Source organism: Pezoporus flaviventris, unplaced genomic scaffold (assembly GCF_033815535.1).
Source record: "Pezoporus flaviventris isolate CSIRO_AGI_PZ_B2104156 unplaced genomic scaffold, CSIRO_AGI_Pfla_v1 ptg000007l, whole genome shotgun sequence".
Classification (NCBI taxonomy): domain Eukaryota; kingdom Metazoa; phylum Chordata; class Aves; order Psittaciformes; family Psittacidae; genus Pezoporus; species Pezoporus flaviventris.
The window spans coordinates 21273218-21294188 of record NW_026892555.1 but is presented as its reverse complement, the minus strand read 5'-3'; the positions used below and the strand labels follow the sequence as shown (position 1 = coordinate 21294188).

The 20971-nt window shown below is 35.9% G+C and overlaps 1 protein-coding gene across 6 annotated transcripts in view; it reads left to right on the top strand.

Annotated features, from left to right (window-relative positions):
• Nucleotides 1-20971, top strand: part of VPS13B (vacuolar protein sorting 13 homolog B) — a 439608-nt gene that overhangs the window by 272753 nt on the left and 145884 nt on the right. For all 6 annotated transcript variants that reach the window (XM_061448008.1, XM_061448010.1, XM_061448006.1 and 3 more), the window contains 3 exons: nt 3349-3552; nt 12164-12290; nt 13979-14122. In XM_061448008.1, coding sequence (XP_061303992.1) covers nt 3349-3552; nt 12164-12290; nt 13979-14122 — 475 coding nt within the window. The remainder of the gene's footprint in view (nt 1-3348; nt 3553-12163; nt 12291-13978; nt 14123-20971) is intronic.

Genomic DNA, 20971 nt, shown 5'->3' with positions numbered 1-20971 from the left:
TTTCTCATGTTCTAGCCTTAGGGAGAGGGAAATATGTCCTGCAGGCCCACAGGAGTTCTGCCCTTGTCTCAAACCTTCTTGTGCACAAGTTAGATTTGTCATCTCAAGTTCTGACCAAGCCAACATTTTCTGTTCCTTTTGAGACAGCATCAGATACATGTGCAAAGTAGGCACAAACCATTGAATTCAGTTCTCCAAATTTCTTCTTATGTTCAAAACCAAATTTGTTTTCTCTTGCAATATGATAGCTCAGTGAAATCAGACCTTTTTAAAATGGTTTCGGGTGAAAGTAAATATCTGTATGACTCAATAGTTGCAGTTGATAAAACTTGTCAAATAAAGGGCACAAAGTAGTTAGCCAAAAGAACTGTTGTGTTCTACATCACCTGCTGAAAGGTTCAGGTGGGACAGTGAAATTACTTACAGAAGGAGGAAGCAATTGAAATCATAACCAAGCAATTGAAATCATAACCCCCATGGTACATTTCATCTGTAAAACAGTGTTTATGCTAGGGGTAGAAAAGTAATGAATTTGGCTTACTCTGTTTCCCTGGTTTTATTTGCCGAAAGGATTTTGAAAGCTGAATAGTTCCTACACAGCATGTATGCTTAAGATTAGGCCAATTCTGTTGTGGTTTAACTTACTTTCAACCACCTAGGAAGTATACAACTAATAAGTTGGTGGCATACTTAACGAAAATAGTTGATATGGAAAACCAGAAATTAGTGTTAATGTAAATGACTGTATGTATATAATTTCTTTGGGAAATTTTGATCCTTGTATAAAACTGGCTGGATGTACTTCCCAAGAAAGCAATAATTGGATTAGTTGAAACATCAAGGCATTAGTAGCTATTCCTCGTATTTTACGCATATGCATAAAATGTGTATCTTGAAAGGGATAATCTCTAGAAACAGAAATTTTTTGCTTGGGTTTCAATGGTGTATCTAAAAGATCAGGGGAAGAGTTTTGTATTGTATATAGGAGATCATTGATAGTAGAGAGGGAAGAAGAGAATGAAAAAGAGCATGAAAATGCAGGTTTTATGCTAGTGGGAAGGTATTAGGCTGTGATAACGCAAATCGGTACAAACAGCCAGTCCCTGAGATTCTACAGAATTGATTGGATTGAATCAGAAAAGTTCTAATAGACAGATAAACCTTATATTAGCAGTGCAGTACACTAGTACCTTGTATCTGAATAGTACCTTTGCTGCATCTAAATATGTGTGTCAAAGACTAACTTCATTGTGATTTATATTTAAAAAAGTAAATTTATGAGGGGAGAAAGCCAGTGTCACAATGATGAGTGTCACAGGTTGGCACTTACAACAACATTTTGCTTGAAGAATTTGCTTCACAAGGTTGTGGTTGTGCTGAGCAAGCCTCAGGAATATAGTGCCAAGTGCAGGTTAATGTATGTTATTAAACTGCTTATAAATAAAACAAATGGAAAGGATTCTTTATGCTCGAGTACAGGAGAGAAGCATTCGTTATGCAGGTGAAATTAGTATCATATTCTGTATTTTAAGTACTTCATTACATTACATACTTCATTGCATACTTCATACTTCATTGCATTGCATACTTTCATTTCATTACATACTTCATAGATTTCATAAAATAAGTACATCTTTCCTTATTTTCAGTAATATTTAAAAAAAACCACATAATATTTACTTGTCTTAGAAAACTTATGAGAATAGTCACTGTGTCATACAATAATCTGTGGGTCTTTTTTGTGTGTTTTGTTTTGTTTTTTAAAGAATTGCATTCAAATTGATGAAATAATGCCTAGAAAGAATAATAGACGACACAGTTGTTGTGGTTAGATCTCTGTATGTGGAAAGTTGACAAACACATTCTTGAGTTTTAAGAAACCACATTTAATTTTGAAATAGCACTACTGACATAACAGATTTTCAGTGTATTTTTGCTAAGCATATAAGGAAGTTCTTAGAGCTACTGAACAATGCCATCACAGTGCCTCACCAGGAATGATGTGATCAAAACGGCTTTCCTGCCATTCACATGACTCTGTAGGTAGATACGATTAATTACTGAATTTTCTTAATTGCTAGCCTACTCCATTAGTGACAATGTGGTGGTATCAGCAGTTTCAACCATGTTTGGATTTGGACTGCATTGGGATTGCACCTTGAAATCGATTGCATACCTGCACATATAGGTCGCATGCAATGCATGCATCACAGGTTGAGATGTGCTGCTTTAAACCTTATTTATTGTTTGCTTGTTAGCATCAATAATTAACCAAACTGCAGAATTATTAAATTCTCTGTGGAGACAGCAGTTATATACTAAATAACTATTCTGGCATAAGACAACAACCTAAAGTAGAACAGTAGATTGGATGGCATCTGCAAATAAGAAGCTTAAACTTCACTGGGATGTATGAGATCCATAAAAATAGATTGAAATTTGATGTGATCAGAGATTCAAAGCAAATAATAACTAAGATACCCTTATTCCCTTGTTTTGAAAAACAGTGACTAGATCAATTGTGTATTTTTATTGTAATATCAAGTGAGCAGTGCACATAAAGCTGTATTGTTCCCCATGTAGAAAAGGCAGGAAAATTTTTTGAAAGATTTACTATTGCTTATTAGCAAAAGACAAATGGTAGTAGGAGACTCCTCTGGTACTGGTAAAACCAAATGGTCTCACCAGCTTCCACTCATTCAGTAGCTCTTGAATATTTTGTTGAAGTTGGGCATAACAATTTCCCAAGAATTTAGAAGAATCCGCAAGTAATGTGGTTCACTCAGAAATGCTTTTTCCTCACATGTAAGTATTTTAATAACAAAGAACTGTACTGAGATTCCACGTTAAAAAGATCCATCATCTTGGAATGTTTTTTTTTTAATTTTTATTCTTTTAATAAATTTGAATAGTGCAACAATTGTCTCACAATAAATTTGTTTGTGATACTGATATGTTGCAGTTCTCTTTGATGACACGAGTGTGACATCCTCTATCTATTCAGTAGATAAGAATTAATCTTGCTTCCCCTTAAGGCTGCTCATATGAACCCAGTTGAAAGTGCAGTAAATTCAGTGGGTTGAAGTCGTATCAATTTTGGTGGCTCTGGCTAAATTTTGAAATATATTTATTTGCATGCTCCCACTGAATTCCATAGGAAAGAGGCAGCTGGATACTTCTGAAGATCTAGGCTTAAAATAATGCTTATTTGTAATCAAGAATGACAAAATTGATGCCTTACTTTTCTTAACTTTGTATCTTAATGTGTATCAGATTGATCTGATTTTGATCTTTGCTGCTGATTTATTTTTCCTTTCTTAAAAATTTTTTGTCCCTTTGGCATTACAGAAAAGCACTGAATCTAGGAATACTTCGAGACCCTGGATCAGAGGTTGAAGACAGACAGTACCAAATAGATCTTCAGTCTATAAACATTGGTACTGCTCATTGGAATCAGTTGAAACCAGAGAAGGAAAATGGAAAAGGAGGGGTTTTGACAGAGAGTGAAAGAAATTCTCAAAATCCAGCACTTGAATGGAACATGGCCAGCAGGTAAGAAGGTTTTTTAATTTATTCTTTTCCAGAATTACATAGCACCAGCACTGCGGGTACCATTTGCAGCATATCTGAATCAGATAATTCTGTATTGGTTTTGTTGTAGATTACACAAACACGTTTCCATGGAGTTTTGTATTCTAAATTTGCAATGCACATTACTATTATTGTTACACTTCAGTCACTGTCTAGTTGTTATTTGTTTCCATTATAAGCGCTAAGTGGCTTACTGTACATCTGTAAAAGTAATCTCAGAGGCTGAGACTTCAGCTTCTCAGTCTACAAGCAATGGGAGGTTTTGGATTTATTTTGGGTTGTGTTTTTTTTTAATTTATTTTGTATGTATTTTTACAAAGCTTGAGGAAACCAGCGTGGACATTTCTGAGCTGGTTCTGAACTGGTATTTACACTTCTGCAAGTAAAATCAGATGAGTTTTGAGAATGTGTATTGTATGATACGTGCATGCAAAGCCCCACCCTCTATCTAAACAGGATTGAAAGATAAAGCATTAAAATACACTTGCACAGTATTCTAAATTTTAATATTTTTTAATAACCAATTTAAAACCTGAATTTGTGAAATTTTGAAAATTTTTCTGTAATTTTAATATATTTTTTATACTTAAAAATTCATACAGGTTGTTTGAAACTAATTTTTATAGACTGTGTAGCAGTTGAAGTTCTCTCTTTAACCTGACTGGAATAATATCTGATGGCCAAGATCGGGCTTTCAGAAGTAATTTTGGGGATTTAGAAGCATTTCTGCTAGAAGATGTCTGCCCACACATTTATTCATTTTCATTTAAAAGACCTTTATATCTAATTCATACAAAACCAATACTATTTTATGAAATGCGTGCGTCATTTCATGGTTCTTAAGATAGTTGAATCAAGGGATGTGTTCCTAAAAGTGATACAAAAAAACAGGCAGAATCATAAGGAAAGACAAAAATTGAACTATTCCTGGTTTAATTTTCGAAGAAAGGTGGGAGACATGAGGACTCAGAGATTTTTCTGAAAGTGTGGCAAGCTGTAGCAGAAGAAGCTACCTGAGGATGGCAGGCAGACTGAGCTTTGTAAGTGTTGTGTTTATGAATCACCAAGAGAGCAAATAAGCTCACTCTGGAGGAGCGTATGCAGGAAAAAGATGTGATCAAGAATGAATTCCACTTTGTCACTGAAAAACAGCAGGAAAAGCAGATCTAACAAAAGTAATGATAAAACCACATGGAGTGACATGAGTACAGATAAAAATTTAAATAGAGTAATGATATCTGTTCTTAATTTACAGGATCACCTGCTTCTTTCCCGTCTTTTAACAATTTATTTCCTTTTTTTAGCTAATGTAATTCGATGGAGAATTTTCTTTTAAATTCTCAGTCTTGGAAAAAATACGTTATGACCTTCTACTTGGGCCTCGATGTTGGGCAGGTTGCCCATGAAGTTCTTTCTCACAGAATAGTGTAGAGCCACCGGCATTTCTTAAAAGATAACAATCTCCCAAGGAGAGAGTTGAGCTAACTGAGCAAAACCAGCCACTGAGGAATTGTCTTTCCTTTTCCTTCCCATTGGTGACTGGAATCGTATTGCCAGCACACTTTGGTCTGAGCTTTGTGGTTAATAGATTTGAATAGGAAATTTGATGGGATCCCTGAACAGCTATTAAGATAAGGGAAACAGCTATTGCAGATAATCTGAGTTCTCTTTTTTTTTTTTTTTTTTTATAACTGCTTGTGCATTCTTCTTTTCCTCAGTAAATGTCCAAAATAAACTTTTATTAAAATATATTTGACAAACAAGTATGTTTGCTTTGAAATTGCTTTTGAATGAATCTTCTACTTGGGTTTTAATCTCTCTCAGTTGTAATTAGCTTTCCCTTTGTGGTATGCAATACAGTATTTTAATTCCAGCTTGAAATTGTTTAAAGAGAACTATGAGTGTTTTCTCATCCTTTTGGCTTAAAATTTTACACATTTACAACAGTTCTTTTTCAGGATGTTTGCATTTTTGCCTTTTAGTTGGCAGTCAGTTTTGCTGCATCTGGGTTTATTTTATGATCTGTGGAAGTGGTGTGCTGAGAACTGGAAGAACCTACATTGAACTCTGCTATCCACTGAGATATTTCCAGCATGCACCAAGAGGGTAGCTGGATGGTGTTTTACATCGTGCTTAGTGTTTCCAGGATGAAGTTTATCTTAAGATTTCCTGCAACTGTCACAGAAGCTTTATTCTTTCACCTATTTGTGATACCGTTTTCTTTTTTAATTCTTTAAGTTCCTTGGACATGTTTAACCTGGAACATAATGAATTATTTTTACCGAGTTATTTTAGGGTTAATTTCTTTGTTTGGTTTTAATATATTTCTGTTGGTTTTACTTATGGTTTAGGCCCAGTGTTATGGTTTATTAGGTTCACTGGGTTTTAAGATTCTTTTTTGAGATCTGTTTCCATCATTTTTTAATTCTTAGGTGCTGTGTGGTGCAGTATGGAATCCAACCTATATCCATGTATTTCATACAGTTACTTTACAGAAAAATATTCCTAGTCCTAAAAGCATTACTGTAATTTTGTTTTTAATAAAAGTTCTAAAACCTGTCAAAAAAGCTATATTATAATTTAGCCTACTGGGTTGAAATTTGGACTTGTTTTAAAAATTCGCATGAAAACCAAATAATTGTAAATATAATGTCTATGGATATACGAACAGATGTGAAAGCTTGTGACATAACTTATCATTTAAATGCTTTAACAATCTTTACACAGAAAGTCAATCCTTCACATTTTCCCACCACTTTTTCAGAGTTCAGTGTTTCTAGTACTTAATATTGCATGGGTTTGAATTTTTTTTACTTTTACATTGTAATTTGGAAAGCAAGGAGTCCTGCTTTGAGACTAAGTGTTGAATATTTTAATGTTTTTAGTGTAAAATTCTTCGGGGAGGGGGCTATTGTGAAGTGCTGGTGTGATGCCTCCTGTGCCCTTGCAGGTCACCTCAAGAGGAATGGGGGCACTGGAGCACTCTGATAGGGTGGGTGCTGTCTCCTAGAAAAAAACATCCAAATGCTGTACTGTACTGAGTATGAGGGAATCATAACTCTTTCCATTATGAAATGTTTATACTTCACTGTAGATGTTATAAAAAGCTCCCTAATGGTAATATATAAAAAGAATACTGGAAACAGTCAGACAGCTCTAATAAGGTTATGTACAAATGAAACCTGTCCACATTTATTCCCTTTACCAAACAGCATGTGGGGAACTGGGAGTACTTAACCAAAAGAAGTTTTCTTGATTGAAAACTGCTTTTTCAGCTTGCAGATATCCTCCTCCCTCTCCCTCCTCTCAATGGAAAAAACAACAGCCCTGAAGGAAATAAAGAAATATATCCTCTCTTGAGGCCTCGCCCCCGTCCCTGAACAATCCTTCTACAGCTCCCAGCAGCAACTTCTGCTTCCTGCAGCCTGAATAAACTCTATTTAAAAAAAAAATTAATTGATCTTAAAAGCATTATTTCTCTGTGTGGTAATGAATTGAGTGTGGCAATATACTGCATTACAGTTTTATCCTTGGCATGCCACCATCTGGAACAGCTCTCTGCAACTCTCATTGAGTACGTCAGGGAGCCAATGATCTGTTGTACAAAACTGAACAAAATACCACTCTGGCTTTGCAAGGATCCTCAGAAAGGTTTCCTACAGATTTTTCTTTGAATAGTTTTCATTTTCATGCTTTTTGGAAAGTTGAAGTGTAGTTTGCGAAGTTCTAATAAGAAAGACCAGATAAAAGTGATCTGTAGATCCATTTGTAGGGAAATATGGCCATTCCTTGTGGATCTTTTAGAATATAATGCATTTATATAATAATACATTTATATTCACTCCTGTATTTTAATTCCTGTACCTATTGTTCCTGAAGTCGTGGTGTGTTCATATTGTACAAAGCCTTAGTAAGATGGAATATGTTATTTTGTTACTCCACAGCAAAGAAACATTGCATGGCATTTTTAATAAGATTAAAATTAGTTTTACTGAGCCATAATTATATAACAATACCCATTCTGTAAAGCCAGATGTTGTATGTTTGTTCATTGTCTAATTTTGCTCATTAGATAGTCCTCATGATGATGCTATGTTTCAGTGTCCCACAATGTGTCTTTGCAACACCTCAGAGAGCTGAAAGGATGTGAACTGTTTTGCCCGCTGGGAGCTGGAGGTTTAAGGCATGATGGTGTTACTAGTAGTTAGATATCCTAGTACATTTGTGAGTCAGTGATTAACTGATTTATGCAACTACATGGGAAACCTGCAAGTCAAAGCTCTAAGTTATTATGCTAACCGACATAACATCTTTAGTTTTGCATGCCTCGCACTACTAGAGGATGGTTTGATTTTGTGGCCTATTCCACACTAATACTTGGGGGTTTTACCTTTCTATGTTGCAAAATTCTTTGTGAGGATGTATCTCTCTGTAGACAGTAAACTTACATGGTATAAATGAGCTACTTACGGTCATTCATGAATTGAATATAGGAGTTGCTTCCTGGCTTGTGTATTTTTTAAGTATATAAGGGCTTAAACTCTAGATTCAGGAAGGTATTATTAATTAAGAAAAAATATATTTAAGAAGAAGGCTTAATTTCCAGGTTTCACATCTAGGTTATATTTAGCTCTTACTGGCCAGTGTTTTCTGTTTGTTTTGATTATGTTTTTTCCACATAAGAAGGCCAAGTTATAGTCCTTCTTGTGCATTTTCACAGCTTATCCAGCCTCACATCATCACATCTCTTAATTAGTGCAACATCATCTTTTTGGCAGTACTTCCTGCTCATATAACTTCAGTGTGCTTCTGAGAGGATGTAATCAAATGCTGATGATTTGATTTGATGTAATCAAATGTTGTTGCTTTGATTACAAGATTCTATTATTCACTTTTTTCCTCTATTCTTTCCACAGCATTTTTTGTCTTATTAATTATTACATATGTCTTTGCTTTCAAGGTACTTCCGGACTCCTGTATCTATCCATTTCCCTTTACATGTCTTCTCACGTTTATTTTGACACATCTATGCTCACTGCTTATCAGACCTCATCATACCAGTTACCAGGGCTGCCGCATTTAATTTTCAAAGAATCACTTTCTTGCTTACATCTAAGCTAACCTGTATGTTATAAAAGCATTTCCTGTGAACATTCACAAAGTTATTGCAATGTCTTCTTCCAAATCCTTCCAAAACATTCAGTTCTACTATACTGTAATATAAAAACTCATAAGATAGCTTTCAATTTGCCACTGTACAGATATTATTACCTATGGTAATGTTAATTGTTCCCTTGTAGTTCCCTGAGTGTGAGCATATTTTTTCTTATAGTTAAATTGTAAGCCTTTGAGGACAAAGACCATTTTTGTCCCATGCTTTTATAGTGTGTATCTGTGCGCCATAACCAGAGTTCATGTGATCATGCTGATATAGCCCAAATTCAGCACTGAGTAAAAGGCACTTCCAGGCCTGATCACAACTGCTTTGCTGCCTTGTTGCTTTGTGTTAGCATATGGTCTTTCAAATGTGCTGTTCTTTTAAGTATAGATGATCAACTGCTTTAACATCTCTAAAAGTACTAGCTTTTTCTTTTTTTTTCCAAGACAAATATATAACAGATGCATAAATGAACCATGGAATGAATGTGCTGCAGACATAGAGCCATCATTACGCTCTTCACAATCAAGTTTTTTCATAAGCTCATGTGGCGTACACCTGTGTTAAGTTAATGGTGCACTTAGGTGCAGTGTGGAAGACTTAATAATTCAAAGTGGAATTTGTTTCTTTGTTCCTTTTGTGCTCTTTCTCATATCCTCCCCATTCATTATTTACCGTGCTCTGTTTGCCTTCTGTTTGTACTTACAATTATTTTGCTAATACTTGATTTGGCTGAACTTCAAATTCACCAACTAGAAATATGGAAGCAGGACAGGGATACCACATAGGAACAAAAATCAGCAAGCAATCTGTATTACAGAAAATGTGCCTTAATATTCACTGTACTATCTACTAGAATAGCATTTAAAATTAATAAATGAGAATATATATGAGCTTAAAAATAATTTAAACAATGATTGAACAGAGCTAATTTTACATTTGGGGTTCAATGAGTAACTTGCTACTACAGCTGTTTTGTATATTGAAATCGTACTTACTAGCATTTTTATGCCCCTTCAAATAGGGGTTTTCTAATATATAGTTGTGTGTTCCTTCATAAAATAGTTCTACTACTTAGTTCTTTCATTTTCCTCAAAAACAAAAGCTTTTCTGTCTCATCCGATTGAAAAGGGGAAGTAGGAATTGGATACAAAGCCATCTGGTTTAAATTTAAACTGAAGGTGATGGCATGGAGAGAAACATTTGTAGAACTTGCAAAATCTAAGGCCATTTTCTCAGTTGAAGGTGTACACTAACCACTAATGGCTCTGCTTTTTTAATTTGGGGATCTAATTGGACTAATCTTGCTTTAAAAAACATTGTTAAAGATCAGCAGAACTACAGCTGACCGGGAAGGTAAAGCTTTTAATGTAAGATGGTAGGTTTCTCAAGCTCAGTAATTGGCTTGCTCTTAAGCATGCTGCATACTACATACAGTAGCTTGCAGCCTGCCCGGCAGTGTTTGTGAAGGTCATTTGAAGCACAAGTTTATTAGATTTGTGCTCAATAATTACTAGCTCTGTGCCCTATAGCATCTGCTGTTAACTTCTGTACGCTGTTGCCCATAATGAATTGAAAAGGCTTCAGGCCTACCTGCGTCTGATAGTTCATAATCCTTATAGATTACTGTGCTTTCTACCTGTTTTGAGGACACATGCAAATTGTTAGTAGAATTTGGAACATCAAAATAGTCTAAGCAATAAATTGTCATCTATGGATTTTGAATCTTTTGAAGTTGACAGCGTTACAGTCACGTTATGATACCTATTGGATTTATTTTTGGCCTAACTTTTGGCCTACAAACCATCATCATTTGAGATTGTTTACTTTTCAACAGAATCCATTTCAGAACTATTACTTTACTAGACTGTGTATATCAATACCAGTCTTAATCAAGAGATTTAATTACCTATTCCACATGCAGTCCAGAGCTTTCCGCATAGACAGGCATACAGCCATATTGTTTAATGACATTAACAAGGGTAGCTCTAGATGATGGTAAAGACTAATTGTCTAATTGCACAGTATGTGCACCTGGCTCACTTGCGCGATTTATGCTGATGTCCAAAACACCATGTGTCCACTACTGGCGATAGAGATATAAAAGGAAAGACAGGGATACCTAACTGACATGCAGATAGATCTGAAAAATTCTGCACAGATACATATTTTTTCCTCTATGTGACAGTGTAGTTCGGTCTTTCCTTTTATACCATGATAGATATCTGCATAATTTAGTGTATACTTTTAGCTGGCATTGTTTCACGGTTGATAACTTTCTATTTTGTAAGCATAGGAAAACTTACCATGGACTAAAACATCTTACTGTTTTTTAGAGTTCTCCTTGGTGAAATGCAGATATTTAGCATTTCTATAAATGATGTTAGCTGAAAAGAATTACCTATTTTGATAGAAGGGTTCTCCCAGGAATTTGAACTGTATCCTCTTTTAGGGCTGAACACCATCTTGATCTCGTTACATTTTTTTTTTTCCCTGATCAGAGGCTCTCAGATGGCATTTTGTGTCAATAGTTTATTTGACCTGACCCAGAAGATTCTGGCTATTTGGAATGTGTTGTCATAAGCTATTAGTGATCCATCTACAACAGAGGTGTGCCTCTAGGCTTAGCATTTGGTTAAAAGGAAAAAAAGAGAAAGAAAAAGAAAGGAAAAAAAAAACCAAAGGCAAACACCCAGCTGGAAAACAAATGTAATTATCAAGTTTAATGCATGAATATTATTGGCAAGCAAATGGCAATATTTAGATTGAAAGGTATCAACAAAGAAAAAACGATGACAGAAGCATTGAAGATGACTGACATGTCTCAATTTTCAAGGCATTTTAAACATCGTGGGCAATAGTTACTATAAATTTAATGTGTGAACCCCTGAGTTTCATGGGATGTGCTAGTTTAATATTTCATGTCTTTGATTTTTGTGTCAGTTATGTTGTTGCGTGCAGAATGTTTTCACCACAGACTTTGAATACCATGAATTCAAATACTGTACAGACGTCAGGACAGCTTTTTATGAAATGAAGGGCATGCACAGGCAAGTTTGAAAAATGCTGATAATAAAGTTTGTATCTTTGTGCAAATAATTATGTATAGTTCATTAAACAGTAGAAGAAGCAGTATCAAACTTGTCTGCCTGGAGATGTGATGAAGAGTCAAATATTTAGACATACTTTTTCTGTGAAATGAAGGTAGAAGTCTGCCTACAAGATGGCAATTAACATGATTTATAATGATGATATTTAATGCATGCTGAGGAAGCAATCAAGTGCCAAACTGGTGTTGAAGCAGTTTGGTACCTGTGCTGAATGTAAAGAAGAATATAAGAAGCTTTTTCCCCTCAACAATATATAATGTAATTTCATTTAATGGTTTAACAGATTGTTTGTTTGTTTTATTAGCATAAGGCGGCATCAGGAAAGGAGAGCGATTTTGACTCCAATTCTGACAGATTTCACAGTTCGAATAACAGCAGCTCCTGCAATTATTTTTACAAAAATTGATGCTGCAGAGAATTTACACCAAGAGGTTAGTACAAAGCATGAACAGAAAAAGCATAACTTTTAATATGTTGATAATCTTAATTTTACTGTTCTACCATTTGCAGTGTCCCAGTGTGATTTCAAATACAGAGATCACCCTGGTAGGAGGGGTAAGAGTTTTAGTAACTAGCTGAAATGTTTGTTCTCTACTGGAGAAAGAATTTGTGTATAGCATTTGATATTCAAGGCAGCCTGTCTAGAGGTAGATAATCCTGTTTGCAAATCGGAAAATGGGAATCCTTTAATGATTTCCAGCAGTATTTTTAAAAGTGATGGAAAGGTTTGAGAAGAGGCGCTATTACGAAACATTGTATTCAATGTATTCTCAAAGAAGCCTGGAAAAGCAATCTGTACAGTATCTATAAGAAGTCGAGTTGAGTTTCTTTAGCCAGATTTTCAAGCCCACAGATTGCCACAAAACATCTACTCCCCACCATTACTGTGGACACTTCATGGTACTCCAGATTTAGCAATCACCATTACCAGTCTGTGGGTCAGCTTGTTAGTGATCATGTTACAGACAAAAGGTATTGGCTCACTTTTTGGCATTAATTTGTAGCTCAAGAATTTAAAAGATTTTATTTAGGGGAAATATCAGAAAGATTTTTTCTGTTCACAAGAAGTATTTCTTGTAAAAGCTACCTCCTGGGAAGAGCAAAACTGGTACAGGAGTTTAAAAGGTATTAGGTGTGTATTGTAATGCAAAATAGGTGTACATTGTTGGAAAATAATAGCCAATGGGTATAGAAAGAAAAAATGACAGCTTCGTGTTGTGTGTAAAGGGTCATCACAAGGGCAGGTGGCAAGTTATTTCATGTAAAGATGAAATAGCTTGGAGGGTAACTAGGATTCATAGAAGTTATTTAAAAACTAATCTCTGAGTTTTACTAATCCTTATGTTGAAGAATTTCAGTGTTTTCTGTACATACATTCTTCTTGTTACCTGTTCCCAGGATGATGTTCCCTGATGGAGAGGTCTAGTTTAGATTACGAAAAGCTTGAACATTATGCAACATTCTGAGGAGAACAGGCAGTATTTCTACTTATTAAGCAAACCTTCTGCATTGGTTCTGGTTTTCATCTCTTTATCACTTGCCAGCTGTGGTGGAAAGCTTGTTTTGTGCTAGATAACACCAGTAAAACAGTGGCCATCCAGCTAGCTTTGCCAAGGTTTTAATAATGGTTTACAGGCAAGAAGAAATCAATTAGCTTGGTTATCAGTGAGTTCCAACACAGGATTTCATTACACATTAAGCAAATTTTATGTTTAAGAAAAAAAAAAGATACCCTTTTCTTGAAAGTAAAGGACAGTAGGAGTTATTGCCAAGGAAGTGTAAAACAAAATCTGACAGTCCGACAGTCCACTGTTTGGTACTGCCAAGAGATGGAAACAAGACCTAACACATTAGATGCTTTTCTTGCAAAATTTGGCTTAATAGTTATATTGTTTAAAGTAAAGGAAAGAATAAGCTACATCCATTTTTAGAAGCCAGAGACACTACTTTCTCCTGAAAAAGACTAAATTAATACTGTGATTTATATAGTATTAATTTGTCATAATAAGTCAATATTGAAGCATTGACTACAGCAGAGAATCACAATACAGTTACATAGAGGCTGAAAATTATTTCCAGAATGGCTGTTATCTTGTATTTTCTCTTAATTTCTCAACAGGAAATTTTGGTGTGTGGTCATTCTTTGGAGGTAAATGTAACAACAAACCTGGATTTCTTCCTGAATGTAGCTCAAGTACAACTTCTTCAGCAGCTGGTACAAGCCAATATGGTTGGACTGGAACCTTCCAGTAGTACCACTGAGGTAGGTTTTTTTCTGGTTTGCTTTTGGTTTTTTTAGAGTGCCACAGCTCAGGTGTTTGTATCATCTAGGTAAAATTAAAAGGTAAATGAAATACAAGTTTGTTATTGTTTCTTTGGCCAGCTTTAAAATGCAATCTGAGTATTCTGACAACAGGATGAGTGATATTTTAACAAGAATATTATTCAGTAAATTAGACTAAGGTGGTTCTATAGCATCTTATGAAAAGAATTATGTAAACAATGAAGGAAATCAGTTTTGAGCTAGGTTTCTGAGGCTGTTTGGTGTTTAACTTTTATTGAAGCTTCAGCATCTTGTAAGTTCGCATACTACACTGTGCTTCACAAAAGTCAGTGAACTATAACATTTTCTCTGTTTGTACTCAACATTAACTGTCTTCACTGAAGTCCCTAATATTCAGTCCACCTCTGAATATTCTTATACTTCTCCTGTAAGAAAGGGGATGTGTACATCATGAAGGGTCCTTTATCTTCTGAACAATTAATGTCTCCTTTTTTCTGCAGTCTTACTGTGTTCAGCAAGTATATTTTGAATTTGTCATTTTTTATCTGGAAATTGATACCTCAGTTTTCATTGAAGACCAATCTCCAACTGTGACAGATTTTAAATTAAATTATTAATTTGAATTGTTACTATAAATTATTAAACTTCTGGGCTGATACAAAAAAAAAGATACAAGAAAAGAAAGTTAAAACTTTGCCCTAAGAAAAAAAAATGTGTATTTCTTCAAAACCAAGGATCTAGTCAGGCTGATAGTAATCTTTAAGACAATAGAAGTTAATGTATGACAGGACACTAATTCCCGTGCAATAGCTGTTGGACCATTGAGAAATCTTCATAAATAGGAACAAGAGCTAAAGAGGGAGTTAAAGAGAAATACGCAATCAGCTCTTCCTTTCGAAGAATCTGGCTAATGGGAGACCTGAAAAAAACTTTTCATCTTCCTTTCCTGAATCTCTCAGATTCGGCATTCATGTGAATCTGGGTGGAAGCGAGGAATGCTCTAGAGCAGCCAAACTACTTATATTTCTCTCTCCTCATCCTGTCAAAATCTCAAAAGTTGTTTGTACCTGCTAATCTAGGCATCACATCACCCCCTGCTGCTTTATCCCTTCCCGAGGATAGAGGGAAATAAAAGGCATTTTATTAACATGCTGAGGCGTGAAAGATATAGAAAAATGCTGTGTATCTTTCTTTTCCTTGGATACTTCACAGATACAGGGCCTCTTTTGGAGATGAACATTATAAATAAGTATATATGGGAATATCTTCAATAAATAATTTGTGGAGCACTGTTTTCCTGTTTTCAGAATCAGAATATTTAAATGATACCAAGAATTTTACTTTTGAGTTGGTGCTGTGCAGAAGTGCGGCATGACTGATTTCACTGCATAAGCTTAAAAGCAATTTGCTACGTGTTTTCAGACAGGTTGTTTTCTGACTACATCCAAGATGCCTATTTGTTCTTCATTAATATCTCACTTGAATTATTGAGGTCTCCTGTAATGAGTAATGGAATAATTCTTGTTCAAGGCGGTGGCTTCTCTTTAATAAGTTACAGAATTTTATCTTGATTTACTATACTGAAAACATGAAATCCATTAGTCGGTTACTTTTTGTCCAGTTCTTTCTTTAGTGTTCTGTAGTCTTTTATGCCTATATGAAACAATCCTGCCCTCTGATATATGCACATTTATTATTGTCCTCATGTTTCTCCTTTAGTTAGCAGAGAGAAACATAATACAGTGATTGTATCCTGCTGTTTTCACCTCAGTGAATGAAGTCTGAAGCCCGCATGTGGCTATTTGTACTTCACACCCACTAATTATTTCATACCAAGAATCGAAGCATATTTTAGGCTACAAGGTGCCTCTGGAGACCATTCTTTTGCTAAGAACACTAATGTCAAAGCTAGATGAGCTTTTCAGTGTATTCTTCCACCAAATCTTTCTGTATCCCCAAGGAAGAAGGTTGTACCACACATCTAGATAATTGTCCTGAGATTAACTACCCTCCGTCACATTTTTGTATTTACATCCATTCAGAGTTTTGCTCAGTACCACTTCTATCCATTGCATCTCAACATTTCACTATACATCTCCAAAACCAGCTGACTCCATTTTGTAACCTTGCTTAGGTAACAGTAAACAGCAATACTCCACCACCATCCCTAGCCTTCTCTCTTTCCATCTGAACAAACCACCTACCTATTAAATCCTGTGCTTTAACCAGTAACTCTCTTGATGATCCTCCGCCCGCTGAGGTTTATTGTCAGTCTTCTTCTATTGAGCTCACTTAGAGACAGTACTCTAGTTGTGGACTCACAAGTATCTAATAAAAGGTAAAAATGTCACCTCTGATCTGCTAATGCTGCCCGGTAAGTGCTTAGCCTTCAACTCTAAAGGGGCATGCAGCTGTCACATGTTCAATTTGTTGACCGCGAGAACCCTTGGATTGTTTTTTGCGAAGCTACTCTGTAGCAGTTGGCCTTCAGCTTGTATTAGTTTGGGGATTTTTCCATGTCAGGTTCAGGTCTTTGCATTTATTTTTGACTTTCATGAGGTTTCTGTTAAACCGTTCCTTCATTTTGCCACTGTCCCTCTGAATGGCAACCCTACCCCTCACTGTATCAACAACTCCCTCCAGTTTGGTGTCATCTGTGAGCTTTCTTGGGGTACATTTTGTGTCATTGCTAAGTCTTTAATAAAGATATTAAACATGATCAAACCTTGAGGAATGTCACTCTATGACTAGAGTTCAGCTACTCTTTGGAACAGGCGCCGTTAGTCTGTGATTTTAGTGATCCAGTTTGGTTTTTACACACCTTGTCATCTACCCATTCATTTCACACTGGATGCAAGGCTGCTGTGGAAAACTGTCTAAACTTTCCTACGGTCAGAGCAAAGGGCATCCAGATTCAATCATTATAGGAGGCAATTAGATGGTGGGAAGGCATGATTTGCCTTTTGGTAGATACGTGTTATTTGTTCCCCAAAGCTTTTTTTGCCCTTAAAGTGCCTGTAATTTGCTTCTGTGAAAATGTGTTCTCTCACCTTCCCAGGGACTACAGTAAGGCTGACTATCACGTAGTTCCCTAAATCCTCCTCCGTGCTCTTTTTTGAAGATGCGCATGACATTTACTGTTTTCCAGATATCAAAGACTGTCCCAGACAGCATGCCCTTTCACACATTATAAGGAAAACCCCAGCAGTGGCACTACCCAGTTCATCAAACACCTTTGGATGCGTTATGTCTATAAGAGAAAAATTGAGCTGAAGTTACCCACCCTCCAAAGGCTTTACTGAGGTGTTGCAAATTACCTAGGCTGTTGGGCAGATCATAGTGATGCACAGAACCTGTGCTGTTTCTCCTGCTGTAGTGTTCATTGTGCAGTTGCATTCAACACAGTCTTCTTCAGCAGGACAATTCATAGAAAACAGATTTCCCTCCTACCCACAGCGCCTATTTTCTTTGCAAATTTAGAGCTTCTTGTTTGTAGTGTTTGAGGATTTTCACCAATATTTCTATTAGATGCTTAAGCATGATTAACAGAAGAGTAGGAAGAAACTGTATTCCCCATGGGAAAGTACAAAATTAAATGGAGAAACCAAGTAAGTTTAATTTCCAAATCAGAATGTATGAAACCTGTTTTCCAAACCTACCCCAAGATAGTATGGCAGTGATTTTTTATTTTTGTTTTTCCTTTTTTTTTTTTTTGAAGTTGAAAGGAATAGAACATTTTTGAATAAATATTATATTGGTACATTACACCACTGAACTGAATTTGCAGTAAGTACTTACTCAGTTATTTTCAAGGGTATTCAGAACCTGTGCCCATTACATACAGTGCTTCTCATAAGGGACTTATGACTGAACGAATAACTACACAATAAATGGAAGTATGTAAAAATGGTGTACATGGGCATTCTCTGAATAAGAAAGGGGATAAAAGAATGCCTTGAATTTCTTGAGATAACTGACCATAAGTGAAATTAGTTTGTTTGATTGTCCTGTTTTGTCTGCTAGAATAATAAGATTGAAATAGATTCTTGTTAAAGATTTTGTAGAGTATTTGTCAAAAAGTGTACTTTTATACTGAAATGAGCTGTAACAGAAGCTGTAGGATTCAAGAGTTGCTTAAATGTAGGAAGAGAACAAGAATGGAAGTTTTTCACGGTTTTTTAATGCATTAGTGCCACTTTAAAGGCACTGCAGATGAAATACTGAAAAAACTCTTAGAAATGCGTTTGAATTTTTATAGATCTGACTACTGAAAGTTACCAGAAATTCCTGTTTCTGAAGGAGTACAGCTAATGAAAATTCCACATTGCTAGTAGGGACATAGCCTTTTTTAAGAAAAAAAAAAAAAGAGCAAAACCCAGCATATGGAATACACAGTCATTGTTCAGACTTAGTGGAAAGCTTTAGTGCAATTTAAGGTGTGAGCACTAGGGTTGAGAGACAAAAGGAAAGTTAGGTTGGAACTCAGGTTATGAATGGAATTTTGTATGACAGTGATTTAAAGCAATGAGTGTATTTGCTTGGCTTTCCTTTAGGCACTCCTGTTATTACTAATTAAGATAATAATCTAGATTGTGTAAATCTCCTGCAGGCAAGAGGTGTTCAGCCACATTTAAAGATGTGGTGAGACCTGTTTTCAGGAAGCTGTTTTTACAGTATGAGGTCTTATTTAAAGGAAAAGTCAGTAGTGATGACTTGTTTATTCATCTCTTATTTATTTCCTGGTTGTGTCTGTTCAAACACTGTTATGCATATGTGTAAAGTTATGATTGATCTGTTTTTTAACATAGAAAGCTTAAGATAGGATAGAATCATGGAATAATTTAGGTCAGTAGGGACTGAACAGAGTTCATATACTCCAGCCCCTGCATACAGCACACCTAATTACATCAAGTTGCTCTAGGGCTTCAGTCAAGTCTTAAATACCTTCAAAGATGAAAATCACACAACTTCCCTGGGCACTAGTTGACCACCCAAATGTTTTTTTTTTTTTTAAATAAATCCTAATATGCAGTTGGAGTTTCTTGTGTTCCTTCTTGTATCCATTGCTTCTCGTCCTATTACTGAGCATCTCTGAGAAGAGTGGCACCATCTTCTCAATGGACTACAGTCAGGTAGTTGTACATATGCCCATGGATGCCATCCGATTAAACTTTCTGTCATCATCTGATATTGCTGTATTAATTTTGTAGCCATCTTGGTTCCCTCTGATACTTTTCTTCTACTGTGAGCACCAAAACTGGGCACAGCATTCCAAATGTGATTTCATGAGTGCTGACTAAAGGTCAATAATGACTTCCCTCAATCTACTGACCATGTTTCTGTGGATACCATAGAAAATACTGCTGGCCACCTTTACTGCCCAGGCACTTGACTTGCTTATGCCCACCAGGACTGCTCTGCAGCAGCTTCTGTCATTGCTGAGGTTCTTCCTTCTCATGTAGAGGACTTCACATTTCTGTTGTTTAACATCCAAAGGTTCCTGTTTGGCTCATTCATCTACCCTGTCTAGGTCCCTGTGGATAGCATCCCTGCTCTTGCACATATACACTGCTTCCCATTAATCGATACCCTCTGAAATCAGTCATTCCTCTAATTTCCATCTGTCAGTTCACCCAGCCAGACTGTAATGTCCAAACATAGGTTCAAGAATTTTGCAGAAGTATTAAATGCCTTTCTTTCAGACTTCCACTGTTCTACCCATGTCCACAGATCCAGATGCTTTATCATAGATGGTAATCGGGTAATCTGATAGATACCTGCTTCGTGGGTTCTGAGGAAGGGCAAAGCATATCAGAAGCTTTGTTTTGACCATCTTAGCTTTGTCACTTAGCTGTGTTCATCTTTTTTGACACTTAGGAATGCTTTGTATTTTTCCAGATCCAGTAATTTCTGCTGCTGGTCGTAAATGTCCAACTCTGAATATATAAAGCTTGACTCCTTTTCTGCTTGTCTCTAGCACTCCTTCTGTAGGCTCCCTGCTGATTCTTTCTCAAGCTAGGTGAGCACTCAAGGGTCCCAACTGTGTGAGCTGATGATAGCTCTTCCATCAAGCAGCTCTTTGAAGCTAACCAAAGATAACAAAATATTTAGGGATTCTGCTTATGATTTGTGGGGCAGGTGGTGGATTGTAAGAGTCAAATGCATGCACCTTGGCTGCAAGATTGATGTTTTGGAGCTGTGAAGCCACAAATATTTAAGAAGTGCAAACATCAAGGCTGAAGTAGAATCATTTAGAGTTGTGTAGACAATTACAGAGATATACAAGTAGGTAAATAATTAAAAATGAAAGGAAACATTATTCAAGTCTGGATGTTAGGAAGAGTCTTTATTTGGTGTAGAACACTGCTGAGGGACATGACAAGAAGATGTTGGCGTCCTTTCACTGATTTTTGTATCAGAAGTCTATCTGCTGTGATTTTATAACTGAATTGGTTCTAATGTTATAATCTCCAACTAACCATAACAACTTCCTATCAATTTTTAATCTATGTGATTTTGAGTTCAGTAAATCCTATTAATCTGCCTTGGATTTGAAAAAATAAGCCACACTTAGTTAAGGCAAAAAATCAGTGAATTGCATTCTCTAAAGCCTAAAAATCATCAAACAGGTAAATCTCTTTTATTAGATACAGAGGAACTTTGGTGTATTAAGACTACCTGGGGCGTGTGGTTTTACCAATAGTAAGAAATTTCATTATTCATTAATGTCAAGTAGTCATCATATTAAGTCTACTTTAAAACCAGCCATATATAAAGAATATCACGTGACCAATTTTGAAACCCGTGTTTTCAAGCAAGTTAAATCTT